The following is a 14,433-nucleotide window of genomic DNA, read 5'->3' as shown; positions in this document are numbered from 1 at the left end:
TTTATATTATTTTTTTTTTTCTTTACTTCTAGTGTAGCTGCGTGGGTGTTACCACGTTGAAAGGAGAGCATAGCACCTCATTGGAAAAAAGAAAATTAATGAACGATCACGGATCTTATAGTCTATTGTAGCGTACATGCACCATTGTACTTGCGCGAGGGGTATGGGGGGCGGGTATGAGATCGTGTGCGGCTACGTACACACGTGTATATGTGTATATACTGCACGCAATGTCGGAAACGCGGGGAGCAATTACGACTGCTCCTGTTGCCAGAGAGAGCGGGAGACATTAAATTTTGCATTCAACGTAACCAACAAATCTCGCTGACTCGCGCTAAATATTGCGAATGCGAGTTACTCCCTCCACCCTTACTCCACTGTGCTCACTCTCTCTCTCTCTCTCTCTGTATGTATGGGTGTAGGTACTCCTGTGTCTTGGCGTACACGCTTGCTGTTGTAGGGATTGTAAATTCATGTCATTGTAAATTTCCGATGTACTTTGAAATCGTGAAATTCGAGCACTGCAGTGTTATACGTACATTATACTGCAGGCAAAATTTCCTCTCTCTCTCTCTCTCTGCAGTGCTGCAGTGCTGCCGGTATCTGTGTTGTAATATGCATTGTACAAGGGTCTTTTGCCTAGCCAACCAATTTTACGGGGGAAGTAAAGAAATATATTCATTGATCGAACGACCGAACAGAAATTTAGTTTATCGAGAAAAACAATGATGATGCTGGGTGATGTTTGGAATTAATTAAAACGATGTGATGGGAAAAACAACCCCTCATTCCCGATAAATTGATGAAAAGTTTATCCGAAAAAGATTACATAAGATTGATGGCAGTTTTGATGTAAAAACTACAAAGGTGGTATACATAAATCATTGGCATGGGTCACAGTCCTTTTTACACGTGTATAAAAATACATCGTACACGCTAGAGTTTGTCTACCGTTGTTTTTTTTTTTCCCCTCCCAAACGAAACAACGGAGCAACCATAGACTTGCAATTGACTCTGTTTCCCTTTGGTATTGTTGGGCGCAGAAAATGAAGCTCTTAAGTCACTTTGGACACTTCACGAGCTAGCTAGCCGTTCGTGTATATAAATATATACCAGAAAACGAGGGAGGGGGAGAGAGAGGCGGAAAAAGGACCAGCAGCGAATAGACTTTTCCGAGCCGAGGATGTAAAAGTTTTCCCTTCCCCTACCTCGTTTTCTCTCTCTTGATCCTCCCCTTTCTCCTTCCGTGCTTCAAGTATCGCTGAATTTCATCTCAAGGTGATTTAGCCGATGTTTTTATGGCCGCTTAAATCCCAAGTGCCCCCCCTTTCTCTTTTTGTCTCCCATTTGCTTGTATCTCTCTTTCCTTCCTCCCCCGAGGTTTTTAAGCCATTTTCATTCACGTCCTCCGCGGAGCCGAAGAGACCATTTCGCGAGATCGGTGGCTCCTCTTGGCCGATGAATCACCCGTAAGCTACGGCACCTTTGGCTATAGGTACGCCTTTGACACTCTATACCAGTACGCCGTGTATACACGTTAGTAATAAACGATGAAATGTCAAAGTGAAGCAGATGCTGAACGAAGCACAAGTCGAAAATCATCGATCGATAAATAATCGAGCATGGCGTGTATACCACTGTCAACGTCGGGAAAATAAGCATGCAGTTGGTCGGCCCCCCGGATACCATAGAAACTGCAGGTTGTCCAAAAGACCGGCCAGTTGGGCGCAGCTCTGCGGAGACAAACGCGAATCCACGTGATGCCGCGCCAGTCACATATAACACGTGTGTATACGGCCACGGTCCGACGCGCTACTTTGCGAGCTCGGCCGCAAATTAATACATCCAGATGTGGGAAACTGCGTCTGACATTTAATGCTAATTACTAATCAAATGCACTTATACCGTGCCTCGATCTGCCTTCTCTCTGCTGCGGTCTCCCGTACCGCCTAAAGTACACACAAACCATCGCGTTGCTTGTTGCCTTGTGCACGAGTTACGTGGGTATATATATATATATATGTATATCTTCCTACCTATACGCGTCCACGCTTACGAACTTGCAGGTATTCCGTAACACGTACGTCCAAAGCAGTCAGCCGACAAACTATGTTATTACTCCTGCGTATATGTTCATATCACTTGTGCTCCCTCCATCTCTCTCTCTCTCTCTCTCTCTCTCTTCTTAACATTACGTCCTCGTCTGAAGTTTCAACTTCTGACTAGTCGTATACCCGTATATAGTACAGCTGGATATTACTATTGCTCTGGCTTTTTTATGACAAAGTTTAATGATGAATTTGGTTTTAAAACAAGGGTATACGCAAAATGCTCTTCCTCTCTTGCTACCCTCGATCGATTCATTCCGTGTCGCTCCACGTCTCTTCTCAATTAATCAACTCTTACGGCGCTCGCGCCTGCCAAGCCACTCGACTATCGAATTTTCATTAACGATCCTTTCACTCGATGGTTTTTTTTTTGTTTCCCCTCCCGGGTTAATTAAGCGTGGCACTTTGTTTATTAATCGAGTTGCGAAAAATTACCAAGCAGTTTCGCTGTACACGGATACGCCAAAGGTGTGCTCGATGATACGTGCTATAGGTGCTCGCATTGAAAAATTAGTTTCCAAAGTGACATAGATAAGTATTATATGTGTACAGTTAGACCAAGTGTGATAACTACAGAGATCGTGCGAACTTGGAATCATTTTACGTGGGGTTTACGGGTTGTTTAGCCATGTAGCGTGAGCGCCCCTCTTTTCATCTCTTTCGGAGCGAGTTGATCAACGATCTTTCACGCATACTTTTCTGTTTTTTCTTTCTCTCCTCTTATTTGTTTATTTGCTTTCAATGAGGTAGCCTCCATGGTTGGTACATGCAACAGTGGGATACACATTAGGGGCGAACTATATTTTCCCTCATGCACGAGGGTGTCCAAATGTTGAAGAAAAAAAAAAAAAAAAAAAAAAAAAAAAAAAAACACATTGTTTGTGGCGTAAGTGCAACGGTTTTATTCATTTTTCAATATAGTTTTCAATCATTCTTTCTTTTTTCTTTTTTTTTTTTTTTTTTTATTTGAAAAAACGCGCTACAAGAGACCGGGTTTGATTTTGAATATTGCACGTGAATAACAGTATAAAATTTAGCAGTGTACGGTAACTTTGAAAACAATGTTGTGTATTGACATTGGTAAAAAAAATTAATTCTCTTGCAACTTTATGAAACGCTGAACCCAATTTTCTGAGTTTACAAAAGCTGCGCAGCGGCGAGTGTGTGTGTATTTTATTAATGAATTTGTGTGCTCGATCGAATATTTTTCCGATTATTCGCGTAGCTCTTCATTTCAACTGTAAACGTTCAAAAAACATTTTATTTGTCTAAGATTGCTCGGGAAGATTTTAACTTCAATGGTATAATTGAAGCAGTAAACGAAAATTTACTCACATTGATGAACAAAGTTTAAAGTGTACTTATAACATTACACAAAAACTGAATTCCTAAAAAAGTTTCATTCAAAATTTTGAGTTGAGAAAGTTAAGAATTTTTGGTTCGTAAAAATCAAATTTTACGAAAAATTCACGAAAAACAATAGTAAAAAGGTACAAAAGTAATGGCATTGTATAACAATAAAAAATTACATTGAAAAAGACTATGCAGCAATTATACGCAATGCCACTGATTTCGTACAAATACACTGTATTAAGTTTTTTTTTTACCCTGATATTCGATATCGCATTATTTTTAATTATTGATGCTTTTTATTTTTCATCGGGCTTGAAGCGTAAAACGTAAATGTCTCTTTTTTTTTTTTTTTAATTTTTAAAATAGCTTCTTACCATAATAGTAGGTATTAAAAACTTTTTTTTTTTTCATCAAACATACGTAGTTACAAAACAACCTTTTATCCACAGCTTTTTTCAATAAAAATGTTTCATACCATTCACGACGTGTAATGGAATATACTTTGTATGGATCACTCTTGCGTAAAATGCCTAAAAATAAAAACATGCGACGAAAAAAAAAAAAAAAGTATCGTACCTAGCAGCCATGTCGTCGTTTGCCAGAGTCACGTCGCCTTCAGCGCTGTAAACGAAGATGCGCTCGTTGCCTTGGTACCACTTGATGCTGTGCAGGCCGATGCACTGGCGCAGCTTCAGTACACACGGCAGCTGGACTTCAGTACCGATTTCTGCGTGTTTCTCGCTCTTTAGCCATGCCTCGCTGCTTCCTGCAACCAAGCCAAAACAAATGGCCCCTTAATACACGTATACATTGTAACACATTCATGGGAGTTTTTTTTTATTTATTTGTTCATTCATTTTTCGCCAAACTCAAGCAAAAAGCATTAGAGTAGGCGTTTTTCGCAGGTAGGTGTATCTGATTCAGTGATTTGATGTATGTGCGCGATAGAGTACAAAATTAGCCATCAAACAATTCGAACTCGAAGCACTAAATTAGACCCCAGATAATCTTTGTCACATCCCTTGTATATGTACATGTACTCGGAGTGTCAGGATGCCTGTACATGGAAGACCTGCTGTTTGACAACTTCCCGTCAAAACTCTCTGGTCTCATGAGAGTGAGAGAGAGAGAGGTTCATCACGTGACCACATTTAACCTCTCTCTCACTCTCATGAGACCAGAGAGTTTTGACGGGAAGTTGCCAAACAGCAGGTCTTCCATGTACAGGCATCCTCAGTCGAAGTCAAACAGTTGGGACAATGTTTCGTGGGAAGTATTATAAAACTAAATCATCCATCAGCTATGAGATTAATCGAGTGACGTGTATTTACATTGTTCTGCAAGTCAATCAAACTCTTTACGGCTCCTTGTGGTAAGACGAACAGCCGAGCTCACGAGCTGCTGTAATAAAGTTATCCGTAATTTACCAAGATGTACCTGCATGTTTGTGGTGTTTGTATATTGTGTACACGTATGTACTTGTTTTAAACCAGAACGACGAGTTGTGCAATTACACGATTGGTATCCTTTCTTCCCAATGATGGCAATATATCTTGATTGAGTTGGATGTTTGGTATCATACATATACGAGATGCCAGAGCCAAGGAAATTCAATTAAATTATGCAATTTTCAGTAAATTTTATTGAAGTAAACGAGATATAATAAACGAGAGCAAATATTTTCGAATCAGTATAATTTTGTCAATTCATGGCAATAACGAACGTTATGGTAAACAGTTATTTGTAAACGTATATAGGTAACGCGATGTTATATATACAGTATAAATTTTACGATTTATCGTACTCGATGGACGTATACGAAATCGGTGAGTTGCACTCGACCATCAGGGCACATACACACATACGTATATATATATATACCTATACGTCAAGTGATGAGTATCGCGGACAAATCCGGTTACATGTCACTATATCTTCCTCCCTCGCTACTATACTCCCGATGCATCGATTGGATATCACGTATAGATATGTGATATAGGCTCGGGTTGCACGCGTCACTGCAATCGTGTGTATACATGCCTCTACATGTACACACCCGTACAGTATCGATGACCTGGTCAGAGGTGAGATTGAGATGATGCACGTATATACATATGCACACGCATATACGCAGGGAAAGGCACATCTATGTAAAATCTATGCATCCGTATAGGATGCGATTTCAAAGTGAAATTCAAGTCAAGTGATCTAGCGTAGGTATATTGTCTGGGGCGTATACGGCCACTACAACGACGTGTGGCTTTACTGTATAAGATGTGCAACAGCTTTGGACGTACCTCCCTGGCGTATTTCTATCTATATAATACATATATATACGTATATATAAATATACACAAGTGTAATATTTGTAGGTGGTGCGAATCCGATCTGGGAATGGGAGTAAGAGTAGATGCACGCGTATGCCGATCTCCTTCATTTATGCACGAGCGCGCGCTTCCTCGTGCCTATAGCTATTATAGGCGAGTAGGTAACGAATATCCGAGTGTAGAAACGTGGAAACTTCTCCGGGGAATAGTCTCAGGGTGCTAAGTATACTATATTCCCACCTTGGCTCATCTCAACGGGATCCCGCATCACGAATTTTTTTATTCATCAGAGAAGCGTAACGAGTGTTACATTCGTTCAATCGCATAAATATCGTAGACTCTGACAACGATGATAATATTGTGCTAACCCATAGACCAGATTTTACATCACCCGCAATTTCATTGAGTAAATACCGAATAATGAATAAAGGAATGAATATTAGATATGTACTCGGGCTAAAGTTTCATCGGTATACGCGTATCGTTAGGATCATCTTCTAGTAGCGTATGAAAAAAAAAAAAAAAACCAAGGGTAACTGGCACTGGGAGCATATTGTTGTATTTCTCTGATTCATCAGTCTTGCGGTGCTCAACAAAGTTATTGAGCCAATGACCCATGTTTATCATCCATTATGTGGCCATTAGCATCGCAGCCAACCGATTAATTTAGATAATGCCGGCCATCACCGCAACGAGCACTGTTTGTTTGTTGATGTAGTTTTTTCTCCCTTTTATTTAAAGCAAAAGCAAGCGTGACGGCACATGGTACAGCTGCATGTATATAAATACATCCATAGCTCCGAGAAATGCAATTTCATCGCATTGACACTCTGCCGGGGGTGTGTGTATACGTAACATACCTTTCATTGCTTCGAGCTTATCACCCCCAACAGACTGAATCGCAGCAATGAAACGTGTAACCCTCGTCCTCCCTGTGGCCCTTTTTTTCAGGCTCGCGTATATACGCTTCTATTTTGTTTGTCGCTCTCTCTCTCTCTCTATTTTTTCATTTTCGCGATTTCTCTTCCCTCTGGGTTTCGTACCTTTATTTGTTTGCGTCTTTTTTTTGTTTTTGTTTTTTTTTTTTTCTTTTGCGCATCGTTTGCTTTTGTAATAATATTTGTTTTGTTGCTTTACCAGTGTTGCGCTTGGCTGAGCTTCTGTTTTCCATATTACTCGGTACGTTGCGCGTGTAAACAAAATATAAACTACGCGATACTTTGACTTTCAAGATTCTGCAGCCTATGCCATTTTCACGACTCTAATTAAAATTGTATGAAAAAAAGGCATTCATTTTGCTTCCTTTTTTTTCACCCTCGTAATTTTATTGCAACTCTGTGGCTCAATCAGACACGACTACATACCTATTTTAAGTGCATCACAGCTTCGCTGATCAAATACTATCTTCATCAGTGTAGCTGGTACTTTTAACGGTTATAAATAAAGTACAGAGTAATGCACGGTATGTGGCCGACTGGTTTCTATTTTTCGTCTGTATATATAATCTCCGGCTCGTTCGTCCAGCGCGTCAAAATGTCCATCAGAGCCAACTATTGCACGTCACACAACGCGCACGTCCTCGTTTCGGAGCAATCTCGTTCCGAAGAAGCCACCGCAACAAATAATAATAGCCATACGCTGCCTCTGGGACAAGTGCACACGTGTATATATGTGTATACATGTGCGCGTACGTATTGCTCGGCACAGCTATAATACACGCGTCCGGGTGAATTTATCGTCCCTTGCATTAGTGCTCATTACCGAGAGCTAGCTTCGCTTCTGGTCCCTCCCTCTCTCATCCCTTTGCCGAGCACTTATACGTGTGTCTATAGGTACATACACACCACCCTTATATATATGACGAATAGATGATTCGATGCTCCGTCCCTGCCTCCACCGTGTGGGTGTGTATATGTATTCTCACGGTACCGTGTGGCGTACATACCGTATATATACCGTAGGTGCGGCCCGAATATAATGGCAGTCATTTGATTCCGAGGCAGAGCAATTTCGTCATCATCCGAGACTCGAATTCACCCGTGCGTCTCCATGCGATGATTTACTTTCACGTTTCCACATCAAATAAGGCCACACCCCCATTTTTCAGCGTTTACCTGACTTGACGGAGGTTTCACGGTTCACCATAGCTTGCGTGCTATGCTATCTCTCCTCGCGACAATATTCACATAGGCACCAGTTATGTATGCGCGAGTTTCTCGTTGTAACGCACTTTATTGTCGGAATACGAGCGCACCGATGCACGTTCGTGTGCCTCTCGGAACACGAATCGAATAATCCCCATCGCGCTAACGACATTTAAATATGTTTCGGCTCTGTGTTTGCCGATGAGCGTATCATCACGTTGAAGGGCACATTGAAACGTGTGTGTTAAAAAAAAAAAAAAAAAAAAAACAGTATCTTTATCCACTCGACTAATATCCACTGAACATCTCTGGTGGCCATTTACAATCCGCTCTGTGTCGAGGTGTATACCTGTATACTCGTCGCAGCCAAACAAAACCGAGTTTGTCGCTGTTTATTACTCCTTAAATGAAAACAATTAGGGGCCAGATCGGCAGAGGGCACTCGTATATAGGCATATATATACCATACCCGATGCGAACGTCAATGACCAGCAGCTTTAGGGGGGACACAGCTCGTCGCTCGTTCGGATCGATGAACGCAGCTCTCCCCTATCGCGCGTTGTTTCAAATTTTTCTTTTCTCTTCGACTGCAGTAACCTTCCCCAGCCCCTCCCACCAGTCCTGGCATATGGCCAACGTTTTCTTTCTCCCTTCCGTTTGCCTCGTGCCGTGGAATTTACCTACTCGCGCTAATACGCAGCGGCGCAAGAAACGCATTGCCGACGCTCCGGCGAAATTCCCCCAGATGTATAGCGTTGGAGCTTCCGAGGTTGGAAGGGGCAGAGGGGGGGTTTAGCACTGCCATTTTTTTATCCTCCAGGTCCGTGTGTTTGGCCGCGTCGAGCGAGAGTTTGGCGAATGATTCAAACGAGGTGTCCAAAAGGAATTGTGCGCAGCTTGAGTGGAGGGGGTGGATCACTCGGGGAGTCAAAGGAGCGTGGCGAATGAGGGCGTTCACCGATGAAAATGCGATTTGATTCAACGGAAACCTGTTGAAACGCCATGAAAAAGAAGCTGGGGGGGGGGGTCATGAAAGTGCTAGCAAAGAGCTGCTGACGTTTTTTTTCCAAGTAGTACGAGTCAACTGCGGGTCAGCCGAGCATCAACTTTGCTCGACCCTATACACCAAGTGTGTGACACATCGTTCGAGCTTTGAGATGAAATCTTGAAAGAATACAAGATACCCCACGTATATAGCCAGAAAAGGAGCACTCTAAACTACGCATGAAAAAAAAAAAAAAACCAATTTTAGTTTTTACAAAATTCTTGCAGATTTTTACTTTTGATTCGCGAAAAGGAGTCTTTTGGTCGTTCGTCGACAAGTCCAAGGTGATGATGTACGCGGAAGAGAAGCGTTTTAATGCTGTCCGTAGTTACGAGGTGCCAACCGTGAATTTTGCACGATGCAAAAACATCGCGAAACTAACCCTGGGCCTCGTAAAACCTCCGACATAGGAACCTTGTACCACCCAACGGTGGATTGAATGCATATTTCGTGCCAGCGTGTAAGTGCTCGTTTTCGAGCACCCACGGCACCCCAAACCTAATGTACACGTGTACATGGTACACACCCGCACACGGAGCAGTTTGGTGAAAACACCCGAGGGGGTAAGCAGTTCGTGCAGAAACGATGCCACGGGGCATAGAGACTCGTGGCCGGCAACAACAGCACCAACTTGAACGCGGAGATGAACAAACGAAACGTACACGTTCGTGCTGTAAGAACCAAAGAGTCGACGGAGACATTCGAGGGAAGGGGGGGGGGTGGGTGAGCCGAAAGTTTGTCCTTTCGGGGCGCCCGAGCGTTACGCAGCAGCGGGGGAACTTTGGCACGGGCACGAGATGCGCTACACCGTGCACTGCGCCGCACCGTCCCGTACTTCCGCAGTTGCCGTCCGTGAGGCTGCGTCCGGAGTCCGGAAGCTCGTGTACGTGTACACGCTGCTCCCACACCCGGCACTCGACTTTTATCTAATTCCTCAGGACGCGACGAGCTCTTTCGCGTTTTTTTTTTTTTCTCCATACTCTTCAACATCGCCACGTCCGTGCACTGGAACACCTTTTGCCTTTCGAGCTGGCCAGAACTGCGTTTAGAACTAATGTTGGTATCGACATTGCGTGTACTTTTATTGACTGAGAATAAATTGCAGTCCATATAACCGAGATAGCTTGTACATGATTGCATCCGGGTGGAATTTCAGCCAAAATGTTAAACACAGTGTCACCGAGTCCTTGTGAAAGGAGACACAGTTCCGCCATTGAGCAAAGGATCCTCGGTGCAAATTTGGCACCTCATCCCTGAAAGTCTCGGTAGCCGCTCTCGCCCGCCTGATTTTTTCATATTTCTTTAATCCCATTTCTTTCTCGATAGTTCGAATCAATGCGGATAAAGAAAGATGAACAACAATAACAGATTGAACAACCTCAACGGAACGTCATTATTAATTTGAGAGAAAAAACTCTGGAATCCCTCGGCGTTGTCAATCTTAAACGAGGGAGTTTTCTAGGTCGCATTTTTCCGATACCAAGCCACCCCCCTTCTCCTTCAGCACAAAGGAAGTTGTGCTGCCCCATCGTTACGTCAAGCTCGGCTGCAATGAGCGACAAAGGCGCTACACGAAGGAACAAGTCCCCGAGAGAGTCGCAGTACATAGATATCCGACGAGGCAGAGGTTTCTGTCCATCGGATCGGCTCCCTCTCCCTCCCAGCCCGTTATCACTCTACATCGTCGTCTTTGTTTCCTAGTTTGTAACTCTTGGCTGGGATTCACCGGCTCTAGGAACGCAGAGGGACACTCGACGTAAAGATGATTTTTTTTCCTACCCCCTTCCTCTCCCCCGTTGAAGGGAGTCGCACAGGTGTACGTAATATCGATTTGGAGTGGCCCCCGCGCCTCCAGAGCTGCAACTATTAATGCTTCGATGGTCCGAGGATGGGAGGTGGAATGGGGTTCCGATATAGCCCCGTATTGTGATTTATGGGCGCGTTTGAGCGAGGGATCAGGGCGTCGTATACATCTGCATTGAAGACTATACACTGCGATCCAGCTCAATATGCAGAATTGGATGGTTATTGGGGACGGTTAATCGGCCGGGTACATGTACGTGTACTGTCGAATTTGGAAAAAATAAGTATTTTGGATCGCTTATTCATCATTTTGATAAGAAAAAAAAAAAAAAAAAAAAGAAATTAGTATCCGAGCGTTGGACAGCTGCTCCAAAAGGCTGGTCGATTTGGCCTCGATGTCGTGTGGTGACGCATTATAATTAACGAACCGTATTAATCCTTTGATTCGAGAACAAAAGGGCAGCTATACGCACGTTGAACCGCAAATCGAGTCGAATCCGAGACTACATGGGAAAAATGGATAGGAATTTCCGATTCCCAATAGAGATAGAAATACTTGTGGGCAACTTGATGGGGCGTTTCTCCGATAGTGGACGGGCGATTTTGTCCACTTACACGCGACAATCCGAGTGTGGGTTGGGTAAAATCAATACAATATGCCCTCGGTCAAATGAGCTGCATTACACGTAGCTTTCGGACACTCATGCGAGGATTTTTCGTTCATATGAGCAAAAAATATAACGTTTAGAGATAGCAAGCTCGAAGGTATGTGATGAACGTTTGGGATCAATACACAGATAAATATATATATATATATACTTGACTTTGAGAAAAAATGGAGAGCGTCGCGTGATTTATCGATCGGTGCATCGGCCGATTGACTCGACTTTTGTTTCGTTTATCATCTTGCCTCTGCTCTCCGCTCTCTTAGGTGTACTCGAGCACACACTGGCACTCTCTTGTGCATACGTAATTCCAAAGACTTTTCAGGGATAAACTAGAGCTGTGAAATGTGTACACCATTGAGCTGACTTTAGTAAGAACGTGTCGTAATTAATGACACTTGGCCTCAAACGAGGAGTGGAATTACTTCAATCAGCAACAAGAGTATAGTACTTGAAATGAAATTGCGCTGCGAACCGTCGAGAACCTGCTTTGCTTGGATTATCAAAGCGTAGTTTACTTCATACTTACAGACCTAATTGTCGTGTCGTGGTGTTTTATTTGTACTTCGGCTGGTCGACGATATTGCATGCCAGACTGTTTTATCCTCATTTCGTCCCACTATAATGGGTTTCGGCATGTAGTTAGCAAAAAAAAAAAAAAAAAAAAAAAAAAAAAAATGAAAAAAAAGAAAAAAACTAAAGAGGGAATCCAATTACTTGCTTGAAAAGAGATTCGGGTTTCGAAATGAAGAAAGGAAGCAAGGATGAGAACTTATTTGGACAAAGCTCTTTCTTGAGATACTTAAATTCTGGCTCTCTGACTGACCTGGACAGAACTTTTTATTCTTTTTTCCTTTCGAAAAACGATGCCCTATAGATTTTATCCCATTGGTCATTGAAAAAGAGAAGGCTAAAGCAATTAATTAGTTAGTTTCCTCATTCGATAAAGCAACTGGTGGGCATAGTTTTCGTGATATTGTTGTTATACGCGAGCTTTTACCAAATTACTGACAACTTTGTTTTAAACTCCACGTTTACTGTGGCGACTGATGGGAATGAAAAATAAAAAAAAAATTTTTTTTCAAAGTAATGAAATTGCCAAAGTCTCGAACGAGAGGTGAGTTGGAGCGAGAAAAGTTATCGCTCGCACGCCGAACATATTATACGCCCACGCAGTTTCGATATTTACACGGGAATGATCAATTTGCATTGTATCGCGTTTCAAAAAGTTTGGATGGTCGAAATTTAAATGGCTGCAATTTGTTATTTAAATTTTGTGAAAATTGTCGACTCCGTATGGGGCAAAAGTTTCGCAGAAATCCCCCTCCCTCTCTCACCGACGTACCCAGGCGTGTACTTGTACAGGCTCAACAGACACAGGTATAGGTATAACCATCACCGATTTGCCGTATAACTACCGGCACAAAGTTCGAGTACGTGAATTCACTTTGGTCGAAAGTGCTCAATGAGACAGTAAGCACAGAGAGTGCAGGGCCTGAAAAGCACTGCGGTGGATGGAAAGCTTCGCCCTCCGTCAGTCTTTTTATCCCCAACTGTTGTGACAACGAAAGAAGAAGGAAAAAAAATAAATACCAGACCAAACTGGGGCGTATCGATGACATTTTTCTTCGTTCGCCGGGGACAATGCATTATGTACCCAAAGTTTTGTATTACCGAGTAGAGCGCGGGCAGAGGCGTCTCATTCAAAAATATCCAGAGCACCGGTATAGCCTATAGCTATCTGAGCGGTGACCGTAAATCCGCGCGCACGCTGTTGGCAAAAAGTCAGTGGTAGATAGTGCTCGTAACTCCGGCTGTGTAGGACGTCGGACGCGCAGCTATTACGAAATTAAATGCACGCGGGCTTGAAAAGCTTGTACCAGGAATTTGCTCTAATTCACGGTATGAAAAATTTCCCATGTCCAACTGTCATGATGTAAAAACGCTGATACCATGCATAGCTAGTGTTTCTTTTTTCCTTCCACTTGTGCGCGGATTTTACTTTGATTTTTTTTTTTCTCTTTTGTCCACTGTTCCTTCAGGATCAAGCTGCGGTTGTCAAAGACAGTGGGAAGCCCCGTAACTAGGCTGCATCTCCTGGAGTCGGTGGGGAAGTAATTTTATCATCAGCCGTTAAACGCAACCCTCTACCACCCAAAACGATTTTTCGATCCCGTGTACATTTCGTTTCTAAATTCAAGAGCGACGAAGCACGTGGGCGAGCGCTTTCATCCAATAAATTAAATCCTAGGAGGGACGTGCCTTCGTTGGTGGCTGAGGGGCTCTCACGGAACGAAAAGCGGTCCAAATTCGAACTGAAAACACACTGTGCCTACACGGGATCGATCCAGCTCTCGTTCGTCCGCTCAACAGGAGCTCACAGAGGGGAGGAAAAAAAAGTATGTGTCCTGGGTACGGGCACCGGTGGGATTTTCATTCGGGTGAGCGAGAGAAAGGAAGAAAAAAATGTGGCACAGCTTTCGGGGGAGAGGAGAGAGACGGAGGATGAAAAAGGAAAATACGTACGTCGCTCGAGGATGAAAAAGCGCCGAAGCAAGAGCCTGGCATAAATTTCCGATCATAAGGCGGCAGCGCGGAATATCCCTAATTCATCCTTACGAAAGAGCACAGGCGGGCCCGGCTGTTTCGTATATACATCTACCCATCGTGGGCATTATTTATCATGATTTTCAAGCTTTTTCCAGCTAAAGGAGATCCCGTGAATTCTCCGGCGCTAACTCCAAGCTGGGAGCTATTATACGGAGTCCTATCGGAAAAGTGGGCGATCATCCCCGGAGATAAGTCGCTGGAATTATTCTCGAGGCTCTCGTATCTTGCTGCTCTCCCACCTCGCTACCCTCTCTACACACGCGCGTGTACAGTTACAATGCTGCTCTTAACGCGTATAAAGAGGCCGTCGAAACAAATCCTAAAGATCGCTATCGCGCGACGGCTGTGTAATATCTATACGGCTGCCTGCCTGCCACC

The 14,433-nt window shown here is 43.3% G+C and overlaps 1 protein-coding gene across 1 annotated transcript in view; it reads right to left on the bottom strand.

The window, feature by feature from the left end:
* Window positions 1-14,433, bottom strand: part of nrm (neuromusculin) — a gene marked incomplete at its 3' end in the record, with an annotated part of 114,616 nt that overhangs the window by 61,854 nt on the left and 38,329 nt on the right. The window contains exon 2 of the mRNA XM_089589751.1: window positions 4,038-4,227. Within this exon, the coding sequence (XP_089445877.1) occupies window positions 4,038-4,227 (190 nt within the window). The remainder of the gene's footprint in view (window positions 1-4,037; window positions 4,228-14,433) is intronic.

This window comes from Copidosoma floridanum, unplaced genomic scaffold (assembly GCF_036245765.1).
Source record: "Copidosoma floridanum isolate Cflo_tuat_1 unplaced genomic scaffold, Cflo_Japanese_pri ptg000009l, whole genome shotgun sequence".
NCBI classification, from domain to species: Eukaryota; Metazoa; Arthropoda; class Insecta; order Hymenoptera; family Encyrtidae; genus Copidosoma; species Copidosoma floridanum.
Note: the sequence above shows the minus strand (reverse complement) of the source record. Positions and strands in the feature narration are given on the sequence as shown.